This window comes from Pristiophorus japonicus, chromosome 9, assembly GCF_044704955.1.
Source record: "Pristiophorus japonicus isolate sPriJap1 chromosome 9, sPriJap1.hap1, whole genome shotgun sequence".
NCBI classification, from domain to species: domain Eukaryota; kingdom Metazoa; phylum Chordata; class Chondrichthyes; family Pristiophoridae; genus Pristiophorus; species Pristiophorus japonicus.
In genome coordinates, this window is record NC_091985.1 from 209,736,526 (window position 1) to 209,760,205 (window position 23,680).

Below are 23,680 nucleotides of genomic sequence, written 5' to 3' on the forward strand. Positions count from 1 at the left end.
ACTCCCCAGAAAAACTATCATCCTTACCGATACTCAGAAGTCAATATTGGTTTGAAAGCGAGATGGACTCGCGGGGGTACTTCTGAGCTATCTGCCTAGCACACTTATTATGTTTGGTGATCACCCACTTCCCCTTTACCTGCACGCCTTTAAGCTGTGGGGTGATCACCTCCTGGAAGGTGCTGTCCTCACATTTGATTGTGCATATAATTTGTTCTCGACAGAAGGGTGGTTCTGGATAAGTAGCTTTTATTGCCCCTCCCAAGTTGCCTTGAGATGATTGTGGGCATTCTCTTTGAGTCCTTGTGACGGCACTGCTCTGGCGTCAGGAGCACAATTTCACGAAATTGACCCAATCCGGTAAAGCAATGGTGATATATGTCCCCGTGAGGGTGAAATGTAGCATGGAGGGTGATTTGGAGATGTTGGTGCTCCCAGTACTTTGCGGCTCTTATTTTTTTAGGGTCGAGTTCGCAGAGGAGTGAAAAGTTTTGTTGAAGTAACTTCAGAGAGTTGCTGAAGTTCATCCTGCAGACCATACGTACAGCAGCTGCATTTTGTCGATAGTTGAGCAATTACTATTAGGTTGAATTAAGGCTGATTTAGGGAATAGGTCCCAGCGTCTCAGATATTCTTCAATTTGGATAAGTGTGGGGTGATGCATTTCCATACGGGAAACTCCAAGATTGTGCTCACAAGGTACCGGTACTTGTTAAAGGCTAATATGAAGGGAGGAAACGTGGTGTTAGAACCAATAAATCATTGACGATCCACAAGCAGTATTACAAGGACATTGATACGATAAACCGAGATTTACGTTGTATTTGTACAATTGTACAATATATACTAAGAACACTATAACGAGCTTTGATATGGTTTCTATCGGAATATTGCAGCCCATTTTGGAAGGCACAGATGGTGAGAGATATCGAGGCCCTTTAGAATGAATAGTGCAGAGTGATCAAAGCGATGCTCATTATTCGGGCCCTTTGTTTTGGGGATAGCTCCATAAATTGAGCTGAATTTCGTAAGAGAAATGTTAGTTCGGTGGGAATATCATTGAAGGCTTTAAAACGATGAAAAGATTAAATTCTGTTCAGCTGTATGAGTTATTCCGCGCCTGGGAGGAGTATGGGTAGCGAGCATAAAATATATGACAAAAATGTTCGACATTCGGATTAAGAATCCTGAAATTTTGGACAGATTACAGAGACATGCAGTGAATACAGATTCGCCACAGTTCAATCGGAGCATCAAGAGTTATTCAGCTAGCTGTACAGTTGTGTGACTGGTAAAATTATCTCCATTGAGTTAGTTTAGGAATCAATGCCACAAATTCTCAGGTAAAGGCAACCAGCAGGTAAGGAGGTCGCAGAAGGATCAGTTTAATGATCGACGTGGATAATAGAATGCACAATGTGTCCTTCAGAAGGAGATGCCTCTAATTTATTAGTTGGTAGTTCCTCTGTCTGTTTGTGTCTTTGGACTGGTAGCCAACACGTTGCGTGAATCAGATCCAAGAGGTGTGCACAACAATAGAAAAGACGATAAACCGGACAGTTCAGAATGCGCTGAACCAGCTGGAGAAGGACTGCGAGCTGATCATCCGCACAACCAGGTGTCAGCTCGAGGAGAGCAGGTGAGGCTTTAGTGTGTGTTGTGTTCACGAGAGGTGCAGTAAGTCTGGGAAAACAAGGATGGGAGTAAACAACATTGTCAGAAATGGTAACAGAAAAATAATTATAATTGAAGAAGGAATCAGGACAAGGAGACTGGGCTCTATATTCCTTTCTTGCCTGTTGTGTATCCCCGATTTAAATCACTCCACCATTGGTGGCCGTGCTTTCAGCTGCCGAGGGCCTAAGCTCTGGAATGCCCGCTCTAAGTCTCGTCACCTCACTACCGCTCTTTCCTCATTTAAGATGCTCCTTAAAACCTAACTCTAAGACCAAGCTATTGGTGACCTACCCTAATATCTCCTTATGTTTCTCAGTGTGAAATTTTGTTTGATAACGCTACAGTGAAGCTGCTTGAGATGTTTTACAACTTTAAAGGCGCTATATAAATATAAGGTCTTGTTATCATATAAGGAATATTTCGATAGGAAAATGGGACTTAATTTCTTCAGCAAATATCAAACTTCTACGTGATCTCATCGAAACTTTCATGTTAATGGGGTAGTTGACAAAGATTATTGTGAACTGTTCATATATCAAGGCACACGAGGCAGAATCGATCGGGGATTAGGAGCAAGAACAGAAATCAGATAAACCATTTTATCCAAAGTGAACTGAGATCCTGAAATCCATGGAAGAGTATTGAAGCGCGAATCACACAGAAACTGGAGTCAGGATTGAGCGATATTTATGTGGATGCACAAGGCATTCAAAACAAAGTTGGAACAAAACAAAATAAGAAGCTATAATAATTATGAATAAATAGGACATAGCTGTAACGGGAACATTCCTTAGATTTCGACTGGCTTGCCAAATTATGATCACTGAAATTGCAGTCTCCGTGTCCGCATACTCTGAGTACGCCATCATAATCTATTTGAAAGGCTCAGCAACTTCTGAATTTCTGCATGCACTTATGAACCGCCTGAAAAATAAGTGTTGCTGGTGCAGATTTGGGCTATTTGCCCAATAACTGCCAAGCAATTGCCCATGCAACTCTTATATCTGGTAAAAGCAGGTGTAGGGCATGCTTTTATCAGCTTGAGGGAGTGTATAATGCTTAAATAAACCATTTATAAATCCAGAATTATATACATATAATGTAAATAATGTTATACAAATATTGGCCCAAATTAAGATGTTTAAAATTAATTATCAAAAAGGTAAATGTTATTGAGGTTTGGGCAATGAAGGAAGTTAGAACTAATACTGCAGTCAGTACGTTTATAATTGTATAAATTCTGTAAATTGTATTATTATTTGGGGATTCCATGCATATCATTGGAGATGCCCTTTCTAAGTTATTTCAATGGAATCCTCCTTTGCCATTGGAGGACCGGGCCCATGTGATCCCAGGTATACTTCCGAAACGCCTGCTTCCCATGGGCCTTTACGCTACCATCCGCCTGCATGCCCGAGATGGCAACTCTTTGCAGCCTGGATGCCAGGAGGTATTTTCGGAATTGCTTTGTGGATTGGAGGCGTATAATGGCAATATTTAGGCCAAAATTACATAGAAACATAGAAAATAGGTGCAGGAGTATGCCATTCTGCCCTTCGAGCCTGCACCGTCATTCAATGAGTTCATGGCTGAACATGCAACTTCAGTACCCCATTCTTGCTTTCTCGCCATACCCCTTGATCCACCTAGTAATAAGGACTACATCTAACTCCTTTTTGAATATATTTAGTGAATTGGCCTCAACAACTTTCTGTGGTAGAGAATTCCACAGGTTCATCACTCTCTGGGAGAAGAAGTTTCTCCTCATCTCGTTCCTAAATGGCTTACCCCTTATCCTTAGACTGTTACCCCTGGTTCTGGATTTCCCCAACATTGGGAACATTCTTCCTGCATCTAACCTGTCTAAACCCATCATAATTTTAAACGTTTCTATGAGATCCCCTCTCATTCTTCTGAACTCCAGTGAATACAAGCCCAGTTGATCCAGTCTTTCTTGTTATGTTAGTCCCGCCATCCTGGGAATCAGTCTGGTGAACCTTCGCTGCACTCCCTCAATAGCAAGAATGTCCTTCCTCAAGTTAGGAGACCAAAACTGTACACAATACTCCAGGTGTGGCCTCACCAAGGCCCTGTACAACTGTAGTAACACCTCCCTGCCCCTGTACTCAAATCCCGTTGCTATGAAGGCCAACATGCCATTTGCTTTCTTAACCGCCTGCTGTATCTGCATGCCAACCTTCAATGACTGATGTACCATGACACCCAGGTCTCATGTTTCATCCCTGTCTCTGCCAATATGCTGCTGAAACCTCATCCATGCTGTTGTTACCACCAGAGTGGACTTGGCTATTCCAATGCTCTCCTGGCTGGCATCCCTTCTTTCACGCTCCATAATCTTGAGTTAATGGCATACTCTGCTGCGCTATCCTAAATTCCACCAATTCGCATTCACCCATCACACCTGTGAGCACTTACCTACATTTTACCCTTATCCAGCAAAATTTCGATTTCAAAATTCTCATCCGCCTATTACAATCACTCCATAGCCTCGCTAATCCTTATCCGTAACCTTTTCCAGCTGCACATCCCTCCGGAAATTCTGCATTCCTCCAACACTGCCCTTTTGTGCATGCTCCACTTCCTTCGTCCCATCATTGGCAGTGGTGTCTACGGCTGCCTAGGCGCTAAACTCTGGAATTCCCTCCCAAACCTCTCCACTTCTTTGCATCCTATAATACAAACCTTAAAACCTCTTTGACCAAGCTTTTTATCACTCGTCCCAATGTCTCCTCCTTTGATTCGGTGTGAATTTGTATCTGATTTCCCTCCTGTGAAGAACCTTGGGACATTTGACTATATTAAAGGTGCTTTATAAAATCACGTTGTTGCTGTTTTCATAAGAGAAAGGGGCAGTAAAAGTTGCTGGACTAGCAGTATTAATGAAGGATTCAGTTACAGCCCTAGAAAATCGTAAAATCACAATCGATGCAATGAGACAGGATTCACATGGACAGCTTTACAGACTTGGAGGTGCCATGGTACAATTCTCGATGTACAAAACAGAACACCAGAATTGTGTGATAGAGGGGAGAACCACAGCCAGTTCAAAGCGATAATATAAGAATAAAAGCTTACTAATATTGGGAGAATTTATCAATCAAACAATAGATAGGATTAATGTGTGTGAGCAAAGTTGAGAGCACATTTTAGACTAGATCGGGCATTGCAAGTAAGATCAGAATGTTTCAATTCAACAAGGAAAGAGGCATGGCTTGGTTTATTCTGGGAGTTTGAATGGGGTAACTAACTGCATTGAGAGTAGACGAGAAACTTGGAAGCATTGACTACCACACATTGGGAGAAAGGGGAGCATCAGAATGGTAGCCATTTTTCCTTTGGGCAATAGTCTAAAATGGATTATATTGGTTCGACAGCTCGCGATACAGCTCACGAGATTTTCCTTTCCATTGAAGTTAATCAAGAGAGATGTAAACCGGCTGTCGATTCGCTATTATCCGTTTTACACTATCACATGAACTCAGAATTCCTCCCAATGGCAAGGAAAATCGAACGGGGCTGATAATGTATATCACCCATTGAAGACAATCAAAGAACACCACTCCTAAATTTAAAATTACGGCCATGGAGGCTATTTGAGGTGAATGTTTTGTACTGAGAGCAAAACTAATATATTAAGAAATGCTGTAGTTTCAGATCACTGTTGTTGATTTCTGGTGTCATGCGGTGCTAAGTTTTCACTATTTCAGTGATTTGATGGACTGTTGGGAGCTGTTTTCCACCAGTTACTTAAGATAGTGATTCTTACTTTCATTTCAGTGAACAGACATCTAAGAACAGGAGAGCCTGGATCAAGCGTCTGTTCTTCAGCTCCTTGACATACTTGGTACCACTCGCACTGCTGACAAGTTTCATCATTTCCAACATACCAAGAGAAAGCCTCACTGATATAATGGGAGAGGACTTGGCCCACATTTCGCAGATCTGGGCGGTATGGCTCGCTTCTGTTAACCTGAATCTAACCAATGAATATCTGCCAGTGTTTGGCGTCTATATGTTTTCTTGGACTGCGCAGGTGGAGCATTGTTCATGGTCCCGATCTGCACCTGCCCCGTGAGTGTTTGAGGACAAAATGCAGAGGGAGCTTTACTGCATACCAAAACCGTATTGTACCAAACCGAGGAACGTTTGATGGTACAGTGCAGAGATAGCCTTTCTCTTTAGTTAACCCGTGATGTACCTGCCCTGGGAGTGTTTGATGGTACAGTGTAGATGGAGCTTAACTCTGTATCTGACGCATGCTTTATCGAATCTTTACTGTATCTAATCTGATGGTAGTTGATGCGAGTGTTTGATGGGATATTGCAGTGTGAATTCTGGTCTGTATCTGATCTGTGCCCTATCTGCCCTGGAAATATTCAATGGATCAGTGTAGAGAGAGCTTTATTTTATATCCAACCCGTGCGGTACCTGCCATGTCTGTGTTTGAATGGACAGTGTAGAGGGAACTTTAGTTTGTATCTAACCCGTGTTGTACCTGCCCTATGTGTGTTTAATGGGATAGTATACTGGGAGGTTTATTGTGTGTTAAGCACCTATTGTAGCTAACCTGATGTTTGTTTGTGGTCGGTGTAGCTCGAATGTTTCAGCTCTAAGTCTTCCTTTGATAGATAAGACGCTGGCATTTTCTCTGGGCACAGAATGAGGTGGTGGACGTTAAGAACATAATATATTTCTGAGAAATAACGAGGTTGTTCTACTTCTTTGGGCAATTACAATCTTGCAAACTAAGATTGGAAATCAATTTTTTGGATGTCCGCTTCACTTGGTCTGTTTACGTTTTCTTGTTCTCAGATGCTGAAGGCCTGCTTTCCCCTAGATTTCTCAAGAATGAAAAGGCCTTGTTTTGTAACAAGGGCCAGCGCTTGATTTTATCAAGATAATCTCAACCTGACCTGCCATGGACCGTGATAACTTCTTACCATAAACGTGAATTCATCATCATCATGTGCAGTTCCTCGTATTAAGGATAACTTTCTTCCTTGCCAAAAAGGGATAAGTTCAAGATGTTTCAATGAAGGTCTAATATTCCAGGTCCAGAACTGCATCCTGAAGGGTGGAAGATGCCTGTGCATGGAAGTTTTAACGTGTGCTGACAGTTGCATGCCAGCCACCACACGGGCTTGACAGAGCTGGTCTTGGTCCACTGGCAAGAATTGACCAAGACGACTGGAGACCAGCTCTGCTGCACGGACTTTGTGCACACACATATTGCAGTGTGGGGCGGTCCGTGCTGCCCCTGGGCACACATCGCTTCTGGCACCAAACTCACGCCTCTCCTGGGCCCCAATCTCGTCGCTCCATGATCTCTTGCCACTCCTTCACCCCAACCTCGCCGCTCCCGCTCTCACTCCAATGACCGACCTGGAAACACTCCCAGGTCAGGCACAGATCGGGTTAAATACAGAGTAAAGCTCCCTCTACACTATTCCATCACACACTTCCAGGTCAGAGACAGCGAAGAGCGAGCCTTACTCTATATCTAAACCGTGCTGTATCTGTCCTGGGTGTGTTTGATGTGACAGTGCAGAGGGAGCTTTATTCTGTATCTAATCCATGCTGTACCTGTCCTGGGTGTGTTTGATGTGACATTGTAGAGGGAGCTTTTCTCTGTATCTAATCCATGCTGTACCTGTCCTGGAGTGTTTGATAGGACAGCGAAGAGGGGGCTTTATTCTGTATCTGACCCGTGCAATACCTGACATGGGAGTGTTTGATGGGACAGCGTCGAGGGAGCTTTACTCTGTATCTAACCCAAATGTGAATTATAAAGAATGCAACGTGAGAGTTTTACTCTACCTGTAAGCGTCACGTTGTCCATCTTCTCTTCTGGCTAGTGGTGCGTATCGACAGCCTGGAACTGGTTAACTGGAGACAATTACCTTCTGGCTCTGATTATGCTAATCGGATTCATGTTCGTTTCGATGTGCATTTCAAAGTGCTACTCCAGGTAAATGTTTCTCTGACAGAGGAAGATGCAGAGCAACCAAAACAGATGGATTGAGAGATAAAGGGAGAGGTCGTGGGAGACGGAAAGAGTCAGATATGGGGAGATAAGTAGTAACATATGAGGAAAGACAGGTAACGTCAGAAAGAGACAAAGTCATCCACAAACAGAAAGCCAGATGTAAGGGAACAAACAGAGAAAAAGGCTAGACAGAAATAGAAACATAGAAAAATAGAAGGAGTAGGCCATTCGGCCCTTCGAGGCTGCACCACCATTCAATAGGATCATGGCTGATCATGCACTTCAGTAACCCATTCGTGCTTTTTCTCCATACACCTTGATCCCTTTGCCCATAAGGGCCACAACTAACTCCCTTTTGAATATATGTAACGAACTGGTCTGAACAACCTTCTCTGGTAGAGAATTTCACATGCTCACAACTCTCTGAGTGAAGAAGTTTTTCCTCATCTCGGTCCTAAATGGCTTATCCCTTATCCTTAGACTGTGACCCCTGGTTCTGGACTTCCCCAACATCAGGGAACATTCTTCCTGCATCTAACCTGTCCAATCCCGTCAGAATGTTATATATTTCTATGAGATCTCCTCTCATTCTTCTAAATTCCAGTGAATAAAAGCCTAGTCGATCCAGTCTTTCTTCATATCAGTCTTGTCATCCCGGGAATCAGTCTGCTGAAACTTCGCTGCACTCCCTCAATAGCAAGAATGTCCTTCCTCAGATTATGAGACCAAAACTATACACATTATTCAAGGTGTGACCTCACCAAGGCCCCGTACAACTGTAGTAAGACTTCCCTGCTCCTGTACTCAACACTTCTCGCTCTGAAGGAACGTGCTATTTGCCGTCCTCCGCCTGCTGTACCTGTATGCCAACTTTCAATTACGGATGTACCATGACACCCAGGTCTCGTTGCACCTCCCCTTTTACTAATCTGTCACCATACAGATAATAATCTGCCTTCCTGTTTTTACACCAAACTGGATATCCTCACATTTATCTACATTATACCACATCTGCCATGTATTTTCCCGCTTACCTAACCTGTCCAAGTCACCCTGCAGCCTCTTAGCATCCTCCTCATAGCTCATACTGCCACCCAGCTTAGTGTCATCTGCAAACTTGGAGATATTACATTAAATTCATTCGTCTAAATCATTAATGTATATTGTAAATAGCTGGGGTCCCAGCACTGAACCTTGTGGTACCCCACTAGTCACTGCCTGCCATTTTGAAAAGGACTTGTTTATTCCTACTCTTTGTTTCCTGTTTGCCAACCAGTTCTCTATCCACGTCAATACCTTACCCCAATACCATGTGCTTTAGTTTTGCATACTAATCTATTGTGTGGAACCTTGTCAAAAGCTTTTTGAAAGTCTAAATACACCACACCAACTGGCTCTCCCTTGTCCACTCTACTAGTTACATCCTCAAAAAATTCTAGAAGATTTGTCAAGCATGATTTCCCTTTCATAAATTCATGCTGACTTGGACCGACCATGTTACTGCTTTTTAAATGCGCTGCTATTACATCTTTAGTAATTGATTCCGACATTTTTCCCAGCACCGATGTCAGGCTGACTGGTCTATAATTCCCTGTTTTCTCTCTCCCTTTTTTTTTAAAAGTGCGGTTACATTAGCTACCATCCAGTCCATAGGATCTGATCCAGAGTCTATAGAATGTTGGAAAATGACCACCATGCATCCACTATTTCTCGGGCCACTTCCTTAAGTACTCTGGGATGCAGACTATCAGGCCCGGGGATTTATCGGCCTTCAATCCCATGAATTTCCCTAACACATTTTGCTGACTAATAAGGATTTCCTTTAGTTCCTCCTTCATGCTAGACCCTCAGTCCCCTAATATTTCCGAAAGGTTAGTTGTGTCTTCCTTAGTGAAGACAGAAGCAAAGTATTTGTTCTGTTGGTTTGCCATTTCGTTGTTCCCCATTATAAATTCGCCTGATTCTGATTGCAAGGGACCCACATTTATCTTTGCTGATCTTTTTCTCTTCACGTATCTGTTGAAGCTTTTACAGTCAGTTTTTATGTTCCCTGCAAGCTTACTCTCATATTCTATTATCACCCTCCTAATGAAACTCTTTGTCTTCCTCTGCTGAATTCTAAATTTCTCCCAGTCCTCAGGTTTGCCGCTTTTTTGCCACTTTATATGCCTCTTCCTTGGATTTAACAGTATCCCTAATTTCCCTTGTATGCCACGGTTGAGCCATCTTCCCCATTTTATTTTATGACGAACAGTGATGTACAATTGTTGAAGTCATCCATGTGATCTTTAAATGTCTGCCATTGCCTATCCACCGTCAACTCTTTATGTATCATTTGCCAGTCTATCCTAGCCAATTCACGTCTCATACCATCGAAGTTACCTTTCGTTAAGATCAGGACCCTAGTCTCTGAATTAACTGTGTCACTCTCTATATTAATGAAGAATTCTACCATATTATGGTCACTCTTCCCCAAGGGGCCTCGCACGACAAGATTGCTAATTAATCCTCTCTCATTGCACAACACCCAGTCTAGGATGTGCAGCTCTCTACTTGGTTCCTCGACATATTGGTCTAGAAAACCATCCCTTATACACTCCAGGAAATTATCCTCCACCGTATTGCTACCAGCTTGTTTAGCCCAATCTATATGTAGATTAAAGTCACCCATGATAACTGCTGTACCTTTATTGCACGCATCCCTAATTTCCTGTTTGATGCCTTCCCCAACCTCACTATGACTGTTTGTTGGTCTGTACACAACTTCCACTAGCGTTTTCTTCCCTTTGGTGTTCCACAGCTCTACCCATATAGATACCATGTCATCCACGCTCATGTCCTTCCTCACTATTGCGTTAATCTCCTCTTTAACCAGCAGTGCTTACCCACCTATTTTTTTTTCAGTCTATCTTTCCTGAATATTGAATACCCTTGGATGTTGAGTTGCCATCCTTGGTCACTCTGCAGCCATGTCTCCATAATCTCAATTACATCATATTGGTTAACAGCTATCTGTGCAGTTTATTCATTCACCTTATTATGAATGCTCCTCGCATTGACAACAGAGCCTTCAGGCTTGTTTTTTTTAACACTCGAGGATTACATAATTTTAGAATTATGTTGTAATGTGGCACTTTTTGATTTTTGCCTTTGATTGTTCTGTCCTCCACTTCTACTTTTCTCCTTTAAACTTTTGCTTCTGACCCCATTTTACTTCCCTCTGTCTCCCTGCATAGGTTCCCATCCCCCTGCCCTATTAGTTCAAATCCTCCCCAACAGCACTAGCAAACATTCCCCCTAGGACATCGGTTCCATCCCTGCCCAGGTGCAGACTGTCTCATTTGTACTGGTCCCACCTCCCCCAGAACCAATTCCAATGTCCCAGGAATTTGAATCCATCCCTCTTGCACCATTCCTCAAGCCACGTATTCATCCTAACTATCCTGTTATTTCTAGTCTGACTAGCACGTGGCACTGGTAGCAATCATGAGATTACTACCTTCGTGGTCCTACTTTTTAATTTAACTCCTAGCTCCCTAAATTCAGCTTGTAGGACCTCATCCCGTGTTTTACCTATATCATTGATAGCTATATGCACCACGACAACTGACTGTTCACCCTCACCCTCCAGAATGCCCTGCAGACACTCCGAGACATCCTTGACCCTTGCACTCGGGAGGCAACATACCATCCTGGAGTCTCGTTAGCGGCTGCAGAAACGCCTATCTCTTCCCCTACATTTCTATCCCCTACCACTATAGTTGTCCTGCTCTCCTGCGCACCAGAGCCACGCATGGTGCCATGAACATGGCTGCTGCTGCCCTCCCCTGATGAGCCATCTTCCTCAACAGTACCCTAGGTGATATATCTGTTTTGGAGGGAGATGACCGCAGGGGACCCCTGCACTACCTTCCTTCCACTGTTCTTCCTGATGGTCACCCATTCCCTATCTGCCTATGTAACCTTTACCTGTGGTCTGACCAACTCACTCAATGTGCTATTCATGACATCCTCAGCATCGCGGATTTTTCAGAGTGAACCCATGCGCAGCTCCAGTGCCGCAATGCGGTCTGTCAGGAGCTGCAGCTGGATACACTTCCTGCACACATAATAGTCAGGGACACTCGAAATAGAGAGAGGGGGCTTACAGAGAAATATAGGCGAAATGGGGACAGATATATAACGAAGTAGTGAGAGAGAGAAGAATGAGATACAGAAAAAGAGAATGAGGAGACCAAGCGAGCAACAGGGAAAATAGAGAGAGAGAGTAAACTAGAGATAGAGAGAAGAGAGATGCAGCGAGCATGAGAGAGAGAGAGAGAGATAATCATCAGTAGAGGTGTAGGCATTTAATCATAGAGGATGATTTCTGCAGGTACAGTTTTCCAGATGTTAAATAATGCTAGATTGTGACTGAGGAGGCAGGAAACTGCTCATGCACATGGTATCCTGGATTGTGCTGAATTTCTGCCTCCATTTTTCAGCACCAAAACTACTCTATCGAGGAAGGAGAAAAAGAAACTAAAGGCAAACTGTGACTATGTCCAATGTGTTGTGGTTGAGAAAAAGGTGAATTTTCCCTTTCTTCCTGTTCTCTCTCCGATTATAAAAGTCTACATATCTTATTCTCTATATCTACATTTAACATTTGCCTTTTATTGGCCAAGTATTTACCTTCTATATGTGCATGTCTAGCTCGCGACAATTAACTTCAAGAAATATTCCAATGTTTGATATTATTAATTCTTAAATTTCCTTTATTAAAACGGAAACTTTCCTTTCGTTGTTGCAGGCACAGCTCTATGAGATGTATCTCTGTCAATGCGTCACTGAACAGGAACTGAACTAAAACTGACCAGCGGTAGAACTTTGGAAAGTGCCTCCCTTGAGATAATAACACAATGAGATTTCTAACTCTGGGTTGCCAGGAGAAGCTATGATTAATAAATCTTCCAGCAGAACTGAAGCAGCTTCTCCCAGCTAACTAGGACATCCCGTGGAGTCAGTTCCCTCACATCCACCTGACTGTTGTATCTGCTATTCACTTCCTTCCCTTATTGTGGCCCTCATGCTTCAGCCGGCACACTCTTTTCCTATGCTGTATCTTGGACTCAAGATTCGTCCCATTTTTTCTAAGTACTAATTTACTGGTCTCATATCCTGAATACTGTGGTAATGTTTATATCTATCACTCAACCCCTGCCTCCTAAAAACTATGGAGTTATAAATTACAAGTTTGGCCTCAATCAATGAGTGCATTTTGATGAGTGTTCTTCCTGTCTCAATTTCGAATAGCTCGGTGTATATTCCGTTACATAGGTCAGAAATTTTACCTCTGGCTCTTCAACAGATTACGTGTTGCAAAACCTTGCACCGTGAGCCAAGAACAGGATTCAATACAGTAATCCCAAATCCTAAGGATCATTCTTCGTGGATTTCCTCGTCCGTGTCCACATATTGGTTTGGAATTATTTGCATTCTCGGTTGAGAAGATAATTATTCTGCAATAATTGCTTACCCAGTGGCCTGCTGCTCGCTGAAATAATTCAGAAGTCAAAAGTCTGTCCGAGGAACTATACAGATCCAAATGCGTTTGAGTTGTGTATTTCCGATAATAACACCGGCGAGACATGTATTTAGACCTGAAGAAATTTATTTCACCGAAGTATGACCTGTATAGCTGAGTGCGGTTCAGTTCTGGTAACAAAGTGTGGCTACTTTCAGTAACAGTTTGGTTCAGTTTTGTTAAGAGAATGTTTCTCATTTCTCATTTATTTCACAGAAGTGTGACCTTTATAATTGAGTGAGTGCAGTTCCGTTCGTAACAAAATGTGGCTACTTCCGGTAACATTTATGTTCAGTTCTGGTAACAAAGCGTTAATAGTTCTAGTAACAGATTCAAAGTGCAGATGCGTTCTATAACAAAGTTATGGTAACATGACTGTACCACATTGCTGGTCATTGAATATGGCTCAGTTCCGCTGGCAGAGTTTGGTTTACCTGTGGTAATAATATGGCAACACAGAACAGTTCAGTTCTGGTAACACAATTTATTTTAGTCCTGTCATTCACAGTGTTTACATTGGAGCTTAGAAATGGCAAGATGAAAAAGACAACATTCCATCTATTTTACCGTCTATCATCCTGGTCGTCGCAGGATACAACCATAATTGGGTTGTTCACTAATCATAGCAATCAGTCTCTATAAATTAGACTACAATAGATGTGCAAAGCCCCAGTGGTGGGACATTTGGGGGAACAGATGTCCACAGTAAACCTTTTCCTCCAAAGTATGATGCACTTACCACATGCCTTATCTGAAATTGCTCATATCATATACTGTACCCAAACATAATGGGCCGTAATTTGCGCGCCCGTTACAGATGCATACAAGGTTTTCATGTGCGAAGCGCAAGCGCGAAAATGTGGAAATTGCGACCTGTCAAGAAACTACTTCAGAGTCGGGGCAATAACTTGAATGGCGTGCGGCCCAGGGAGAAGCGTGGAGGCCCCGACTTGCAATAAACCCTCAGCAGCAGGTTGGCACCATAAAAGGAGCGGCGTGTGGTCCAGGGAGCAGCGTGGAGGCCACTACAAGGTACAGTCCGAGCTGGTGCAGGAGGGCAACGTCAACGAAGAGTGACATCAGCAAGGTCCATGTCGCTGATTGGAGTGTGGGCAGATACAGCAGGAGTGGCGAGAGGGGTAAAGAAACTGTGATAGATTGTAGAGGTATGAGATCGGGGCCCAGGGGAGGCATGAGTTTGGGACCGGGGCCCAGGGGCAGCACGGGACTGCCCACATTGCGGTACATCTGTGCACTAGATCGGTGCAGCTGTGTTAGCGTGAATGTTTTCCTGGAAGAATCACTCGACACTCGGGATCGGTTCCAATGCCAAAACGGCCTTTATTACGCCGGCGGGGAGAGAGCCTCTGGTCCAATTCCAGGCACTCCACTCTGCCGACCAAAGACATTCATCGATATTTATGTTTTACAACAGTTTATTCCAGATACTCAGCCCACATCGGCTGGACACAATCCAATCATAATGATTATAGATTACATATAGGTTTCTTTGAGCCAATAGTATTAATCCCGGTACATCAGGGGGCTGCATGCTCAGTTCATGTCAGCTGGGGCTGATTCATGTCCTTGTGATGTTCTCCAGGCCCCCTTATCTCTGTTGCTCGTGGGTTCTGCCGGTGCCTAGTTTTCTTATCTCAACATGGTTGCTAGGCACCCCATCTGGAGTCATTGATTTAAGGACATTCCATACTAGGTACTGCAGTGTTTTGTTATGGTATCGTGTCTCAAGTTGTTGATTCAAGACATTCCTGATACCAGGCACTGCAGGGTCAGCACTCAGTCAGCAATTTAGCTAACCTGGCTAACTGAGTTCCCATCATGCTTTGCGAATCCCCCCCCCCCTACCCCCGGCAGCCATTTTATATCTGGCTATCATTTTAAACATACATACATATATTCAGCAGGTGCCACTGTCTTTGAAAGCGCCCTACAACAATCCCCCCTTTCGGTAAGGGACTAATCCTAGTCCCCTTTAACCGACAACATTTGTTAACGTATACTACCCACCCCTTTTGATAGGTAATTATGCACCGCCCGGTACTCCCTGTCTCAACATGCTGGCCAGTCACGTGGTTTTGAGAGCTCTGATTGCTTAGATCAAATTAATAAAGGTCAAATCCTCGTGCCCCTCTGTCAGACAGGCGTTTTTAATTTCCTGGGACCTGGCTTGGGTCCTTCTTCGGCGTGCGTGGTGCTTACATGATTGACAGGCCATGACGCCCCATGTTATTGCTAGGACCAGTTGTACCCCGACTAGTATGCGTGAAGTTATTCGAATCCAGGGGTCAATGTTGACATTCATTCCCCAGTCCCAAACCTTCCTCCACCAATTCTGGTCTTGTAAGTCTATGTCTATATCCTCTTCCAGTACTTTGATTTTAGTTTGCAATTGGTGGTAGAGCTTTATGGATTGGCCCACTCTGAACCTCAGTTCCCTTAATACCTCAGCTTGATGTGGGATGGGGACCTGATCTGGCTTGTCACAATCCTGCAAGTGATCATGGAGTTGGTCGGTCACATTAATAGTTTCGGTATTTCAACGTCTAACCTGGGTGATGTGGGCTTGCCTAATCGTGACAGGTCATAGTGGTGTAAATCAAATGCTTGGCTGTGGGATCGGGCACTGTAGGTCATTATACTGGTATGAACATTCTGTGGTAGAGATGCAGTACCGTCCCTTTCCTCCATAGCCTGCCCTAGTGAAGTGCGCGTGTGCGGGCACTATTTCTAATATGCACCCGTCGGTTCGGTTAAACCTGCACACGTCTAGTTCCCCTCGGTCCACCGGGTGAGGATACACTGTAATCTCCCCCCCCCTTGCTTGCATCCCGATAGGGAAATCCCGGTGAGTGTGTCATTTCGGCAAATGGCGGAGGTTGTTGTCAAATAGTAACAGAGGGAGGCGTTTTCCTGTATTACCCCGATATTCTCTAGCTGGTACAGGGGAAATGGTCCCGAATCTGGTGTGGCTATAGGGATCATCAGAACTATTCCTATTCGAGGTTTCTTACCCATTTGGCAATCTGAGATCGCTGGGTATACTCTGGTCAGTCCCTTCAGAGTACAGTTGTCCAATGTCCCCCTCTGACTGACCAACTGAGCCAAATGCGAGCTGTCTATCCAATCGGGCACCTCCCCCCTTTGGATCTGGTCGAAGTTGTACTGTATCTGTCACATCATCCGCAGGCCATAAGCGTGACAGAGTTGCCCCTGTCTAAGTTTTCCGGTATCTTCTCTCTCTCTGTCAGTAAGGTGATTGATGGTTTTTGCGTGAGCTTCCAGGACCGAGATGCCATCCAATTGGATTTCGGCACTCTCTTTCCCTAGTTCAGCTTGATCTTCCTGATTCTGCTCTACCCGTTCTAATAGTCCCTTCATCACCCCTCTAAACTGTTCCACCCTTTCATTTAGCCTTTGTTTGTCCAATGAGTTTGCTACGGAGGTTCCTGTATTAAAACCGGTAGCGACATCATTAACTATTCCCCTCTTAGTCCTATGAACTGGCTCCTGTCCTCGGAATCTACTGGCACCCATGGCATCGGCAGCCTGCTGCATTACAACTTTACTTAATACATTATACATTTTTCTTGCCTGCTCTGTACAATATTCCGGTATCTGTATACCTGAGATATTGATCAGGACAGGCACAATTTCATGCTTTACATTATCATACAATAGTTCGCACTCATTGGACAGTACGATCCCATTTTCTGGTCCCCTGGTAATTGTTGGGCATGGCAATTCCATGGGCAGAAACATAGAAACACAGAAAATAGGTGCAGGAGTAGGCCATTCGGCCCTTCGAACCTGCACCGCCATTCAATGAGTTCATGGCTGAACATGCAACTTCAGTACCCGCTTCCTGCTTTCTCGCCATACCCCTTGATCCACCTAGTAGTAAGGACTTCATCTAACTCCTCTTAGAATATATTTAGTGAATTGGCCTCAACAACTTTCTGTGGTAGAGAATTCCACCGGTTCAACACTCTCTGGGTGAAGAAGTTTCTCCTCATCTCGGTCCTAAATGGCTTACCCCTTATCCTTAGACTGTGACCCCTGGTTCTGGACTTCCCCAACATTGGGAACATTCTTCCTGCATCTAACCTGTCTAAACCCATCAGAATTTTAAACGTTTCTATGAGATCCCCTCTCATTCTTCTGAACTCCAGTGAATACAAGCCCAGTTGATCTAATTTTTCTTGATATGTCAGTCCCGCCATCCCGGGAATCAGTCTGGTGAATCTTCGCTGGACTCCCTCAATAGCAAGAATGTCCTTCCTCAAGTTAGGAGACCAAAACTGTACACAGTACTCCAGGTGTGGCCTCACCAAGGCCCTGTACAACTGTAGTAACACCTCCCTGCCCCTGTACTCAAATTACCTCGCTATGAAGGCCAACATGCCATTTGCTTTCTTAACCGCCTGCTGAACCTGAATGCCAACCTTCAATGACTGATGTACCATGACACCCAGGTCTCGTTGCACCTCCCCTTTTCCTAATCTGTCACCATTCAGATAATAGTCTGTCTCTCTGTTTTTACCACCAAAGTGGATAACCTCACATTTATCCACATTATACTTCATCTGCCATGCATTTGCCCACTCACCTAACCTATCCAAGTCACTCTGCAGCCTCATAGCATCCTCCTCGCAGCTCACACTGCCACCCAACTTAGTGTCATCCACAAATTTGGAGATACTACATTTAATCCCCTCGTCCAAATCATTAATGGACAATGTAAACATCTGGGGCCCCAGCACAGAACCTTGCGGTACCCCACTAGTCACTGTCTGCCATTCTGAAAAGTACCCATTTACTCCTACTCTTTGCTTCATGTCTGCCAACCAGTTCTCAATCCACGTCAGCACACTACCGCCAATCCCATGTGCTTTAACGTTGCACATTAATCTCTTGTGTGGGACCTTGTCGAAAGCCTTCTGAAAGTCCAAATACACCACATCAACTGGTTCTCCCTTGTCCACTCGACTGGAAACATCCTCAAAAAATTCCAGAAGATTTGTCAGGCATGATTTCCCTTTCACAAATCCATGCTGACTTGGACCTATCCTGTCATCTCTTTCCAAATGCGCTGCTATGACATCCTTAATAATTGATTCCGTCATTGATTCCAACAGTGTGGTGGTTCTTATGGGGCGCGGTGTCGGAGGGGGTGAGAAGCATACATACAACGATATTGCGGCAGCCTCTACCTCCTCATAGTATCCACACAGCCCCACCCCTTTTTTGTGGGTGACTAACGGTTGTGGCTGGGCAGGAGGCGCGCAAATTATTCCAAAAGAGGTCCCCCGGCCTCTCTTCGTCTAATGCAACTGCTCCTTGTACCCGTGGAGCATTGCACGCATACTCTATTCTTACCCGGATTCAATTGCAGCCATGCATTAAAATAAGTTCTGTCCTTGCTCCAATCCTTGGCTGCTGAAATGCATATTCCGTCAGTAAAAGTATACAAAACCCATAGTTCATGCAGTTGTGTCTTTCCTCCATGAGCTGTATCTCTCATAATCTGTCTATATTATCCAGTGCCTGCGTGGGCCTTAAGTTTCCCAGTATCATGAGTCCCCAGAGTCGAAGTCGCCACTGTGGTCTCATCTTACATAGAAAGATAGAAAATAGGTGCAGGAGTAGGCCATTCGGCCCTTCTAGCCTGCACCGCCATTCAATGAGTTCATGGCTGAACATGCATCTTCAGTACCCCATTCCTGCTTTCTCACCATACCCCTTGATCCCCCGAGTAGTAAGGACTACATCTAACTCCTTTTTGAATATATTTAGGTAATTGGCCTCAACAACTTTCTGTGGTTGAGAATTCCACAGGTTCACCGCTCTCTGAGTGAAGAGGTTTCTCCTCATCTCGGTCCTAAATGGCTTACCCCTTATCCTTAGACTGTGACCCCTGGTTCTGGATTTCCCCAACATTGGGAACATTCTTCCTGCATCTAACCTGTCTAAATCCATCAGCATTTTAAACGTTTCTATGAGATCCCCTCTCATTCTTCTGAACTCCAGTGAATACAAGCCCAGTTGATCCAGTCTTTCTTGATATGTCAGTTCCGCCATCCCGGGAATCAGTCTGTGAACCTTCGCTGCACTTCCTAATAGCAAGAATGTCCTTCCTCAAGTTAGGAGACCAAAACTGTACACAATACTCCAGGTGTGGCCTCGCCAAGGCCCTGTACAACTGTAGCAACACCTCCCTGCCCCTGTACTCAAATCCCCTCGCTTTGAAGGCCAACATGCCATTTTCTTTCTTAACCGCCTGTTGTACCTGCATGCCAACCTTCAATGACTGATGTACCATGACACCCAGGTCTTGTTGCATCTTGGTGAGTGTTTTATCTACAAATTTTAAACAGATAGCCTGGTCATCACCAGGTGTTAGGTTCTGGTCTACTTGTGTCGCGGTCACTCTGTGGAATCGGAAGCAAGGGTTAGGTTATCCATATTCTTTATAGTCGTACCATCTCTATCACGTCATGTCCCAGTCTGGGCTGCCGTCGATTTTGTATTTGAGCATGTTGTGCTCGAGCCTGCATGATGGCCCATCTAAATATTATCCAAACTCCAATCAACACCAATGCCACCACTCTTCCTCCAAACATCCCAGTCTGCTTTACTGTTAGGTTGGGTTTGTGGACTACACGTACACACCGTGGGCTACATTGGCTCTATTGCCATAGGCGATGGTGCTATGACTGCGCACTGCACTATCCGTCTGGTCCCGTTTTTTAAAATCTCTTCCAGTCTATTTATCTTACCTTTTAACTCTTGACCAGCTAATTTGTTTTATTTTTATACTGACTACCCCACCATTTTCTCTATCTGTCACATGAGTCTTCTTTATTTATTTTATTAAGAAATTCAAATTCCTAAGGTCCCGTGTAAAACAGCTGTCAATGAAAAGGGTTAACTCCTTTACAGGTTTGTAAGAAGGCCTGATGTCATTACGTGATTTCGCATAATCATCCACATTTTTGTGCCTTCAAAACTTGCTTAGAAATTAGGAATCTGTTAAAACAGCAGAAATCATTAGTAAAGTGGTCATAATAAAACTCTTCTCATCGGGAAAGATAGCATTTTAGATTAAACTCCAATTTTTTCCTTAACTTCTAATTCAAGTACTTGCCAAAGATTTTTTTTTAATTGATTTAAAATGAGACCACACATTTTTAATAGCTATTTTATTTGCTGAAATCTAATTTTAAAATTCAGTAAGATTTTCTAATTCCCAGTTTTTTTTCTTTCTGTGCTGAGTTCGCATACCTTAGATCTTTTCTCCTCGTTATTTTCAAAACCCTCCTGCTTGTTTAGACTCTTCGGGACTTTTCTTTATAAACAATGTCCATTTTGGAAATCTTTCAAACTGCAGTGAAACTTTCTCGTAATTTAAAATCATTATCAATGTAGAGTGTCTTTTACCTCCTCCAATTTTTTTTTCTTTTCCCAATTAAACCAATATCTTTTTCACAGCCAATATCAACTAGTATTTAGTAAGTTATGTCTTTTTCCACCATTTTTTTTTAAAAGAGATCAAATTTAACTTTTTGTTTTAAATGTATCGCATTTTGTTTTGCCTTTTCTTAACCAGTGGTACTTGAAACCTTCACAACAAAATTAACTCTTCACTGTTCACATCCTAATTTCTGCTCCCTTTTTGTAGAATTTGTATTTATTGTTGAATTACAAAATGTCAAATATGGTAATACTGTTTTTTTTGTGCCTAACTTCTGTTTTAGAAGCTGATCAAAAACTCTAATCTTTTGCTCTGTAACTTCAATTTTGTGGCACTATATCTCATAAATTACATCTTTTTTAAGCTCCAGCTTCTGACACAGTATGTGTACTTTTATTAAAAAGGCTTCCAAACCCAAGATTTTCCAATACAACCGAAATATTTATCAATGAGAATCACCTGAAATATCTCAAAATCCCAATTCAAATATTGTACTGCCAATCTGTTATTTAAAAATTTCTTTACTGAGCTAGAAGCTTTCACGTCAAGGTTTAACACAAAGGAAAATGGGAGTGTACTTCCCCAGCCTGCAGCCTCGAGACACCCACACAGGTTTATTTTTTAAAAAGGCATTACAGCTTCCCTTCTCCATTCTTTATCTCATTCCTAGACAGACATTCACAAAAGTCTCTTTTCATTCAACAAAGTTTATTGTTTGGCTGGCTCTATTCTTGGATCCGTGCTTCATTTAAGATAATCACTATCAGGTTTTTTTTTTATTTCTTACATATTGATTAACTTCCTCTGTTAATTTTACATGGGCTCGAAGTATCAAGACCACAGCTTTTTCATCTTTATCTTTCCTTTCCTTCTCCCACCATTACTGCTGATTTGCTGGCAGGTCCTGGGGGTTCCATTCTCATTTAATCATTCTCTCAATTAGTTTCTTTTGTTTTTCCGCCAGGTGGCGGGTAAGGGACCCTTCCAGTCCCCACTTGAGGTTATTTGCTTTATTCGCCATTCCTGGGTAGGACTAGAACCGTTAGGAATCTACTCTCAGAGGTTCGCTTTCTACCTAGTGTGACTTGTAGTAGATCATCTCCTGGCTACTGTCAGGTCACAAGTCCGCTATTACACAAACTTATACAATTCTTAAAATGCATTTAAGCAATTCCCGCAGTGCTCTACACCTCCTTAACGACTACCTAGCACCGTTTTGTCTGTTGGTCGACTCTGTTCACAGGTTTGGTTTCCGTTGGTCGCTGTGCACCGCCTGGTCTCCGGGGTATATTTTCAAATCACACTACTGGGTCCGGGAGATGTCGCTCGGTATCATGATCCCACGGTATAAGTGTGTTCCCTATGCCTACTTAATTTCTGGCCGTCACGTGGGATGAAGTCCTCTTAATTCAGGCTCAGGCTAGGCATTTGAGATATTAGACCGTCTCCTCGTGTTGATCAACCAGCGTTCACCTTCAACACCCTTTATAATTTTTTTTTAAACTGTACTCACCCGGTTACACCAAGGACATCCAGCGACTTCGGATCCTGCCGACTACACCACTGTTAGCGCAAATGTTTTCCTAGAAGAATCACTCAACACTCGGGGTCGGTTCCAATGCCAAAACGGCCTTTATTACGCCAGTGGGGAGAGAGCCTCTGGTCCAACTCCAGGCACTCCACTCCGCCGAACAAAGAAATTCATCGCTATTTATATGTTTTACAACAGTTTATTCCAGTTACTCAGCCCACATCGGCTGGACACAATTCAATCATAATGATTATAGATTACATATAGGTTTCTTTGAGCCAATAGTATTAATCCCGGTACATCAGGGGGCTGCATGCTCAGTTCATGTCAGCTGGGGCTGATTCATGTCCTTGTGATGTTCTCCAGGCCCCCTTATCTCTGTTGCTCGTGGGTTCTGCCGGTGCCCAGTTTTCTTATCTCAACATGGTTGCTAGGCACCCTATCTGGAGTCATTGATTTTAGGACATTCCGTACGAGATACTGCAGTGTTCTGTTATGGTATCTTGTCTCAAGTTGTTGATTCAAGACATTCCTGATACCAGACACTGCAGGGTCAGCACTCAGTCAGCAATTTAGTTAACTTGGCCAACTGAGTTCCCATCATGCTTTGCGAAGCCCCCCCTGACAGCCATTTTATATCTGCTTACCATTTTAAACATACATACATATATTCAGCAGGTGCCACTGCCTTTTAAAGTGCCCTACAACACAACTACCACAGAATCATAGACATTTACGGCACAAAAGGAGACCATTCGGCCCACTGTGTTTGTGCCGGTCGAGAAAGAGCTATCCAGCCTAATCCCACTTTCCAGCTCTTGCTCCACAGCCTTGTAGGTTATGACACTTCCAGTGCATATATAAGTATGTTTCAAATGTTGTGAGGGTTCCTGCATCTACCACCCTTTCAGGCTGTGAGTTCCAGACCTCCACCACACTCTGTTTGAAAAGTTTCTCCTCAACTCCGCTCTAAACCTTCGACCAATTAATTTAAATCTGTGCCCCTGGTTATTGACCTCTCTGCAAAGGGAAATAGGTCAGTTCAGAGAAGGTTCACGAGGTTGATTTCGGAGAAGAAGGGGTTGTCATGTGAAGATAGGTTGAGCAGGTTGGGCCTATACTCATTGGAGTTTAGAAGAATGAGAGGTGATCTTATTGAAACGTGTAAGATTCTGAGTGGGCTTGACAGGGTTGATTCAGAAAGGATGTTTCCCCTCATGGGGAAATCTAGAACTAGGAGGCATAGTTTCAGAATAAGGGGTCGCCCATTTTAAATAGAAATGGAGAAGAATTTCACTCTCGGAGGGTCGTGAATCTTTCGAATTCTCTACCCCAGAGAGCTGTGGAGGCTGGGTCATTGAATATATTTAAGGTGGAGATGGACAGATTTTTGAATGATAAGGGAGT

General features: G+C 43.5%; 1 protein-coding gene across 6 annotated transcripts in view; it reads left to right on the plus strand.

Annotated features, from left to right (window-relative positions):
- LOC139272825 (uncharacterized) overlaps positions 1-13,407 on the plus strand; it is a 42,898-nt gene extending 29,491 nt beyond the window's left edge. For 2 of the 6 annotated variants that reach the window (XM_070888938.1, XM_070888939.1), the window contains exons 8-12: positions 1,494-1,639; positions 5,476-5,647; positions 7,554-7,666; positions 12,169-12,253; positions 12,477-13,407. In XM_070888938.1, the coding sequence (XP_070745039.1) occupies positions 1,494-1,639; positions 5,476-5,647; positions 7,554-7,666; positions 12,169-12,253; positions 12,477-12,533 (573 nt within the window). In that variant the 3' untranslated portion in view covers positions 12,534-13,407. The remainder of the gene's footprint in view (positions 1-1,493; positions 1,640-5,475; positions 5,648-7,553; positions 7,667-12,168; positions 12,254-12,476) is intronic. The other 4 variants (XR_011594969.1, XM_070888941.1, XM_070888940.1 and 1 more) reach the window with 4 other exon arrangements.
- The last annotated feature ends 10,273 nt before the right edge of the window (positions 13,408-23,680 follow it).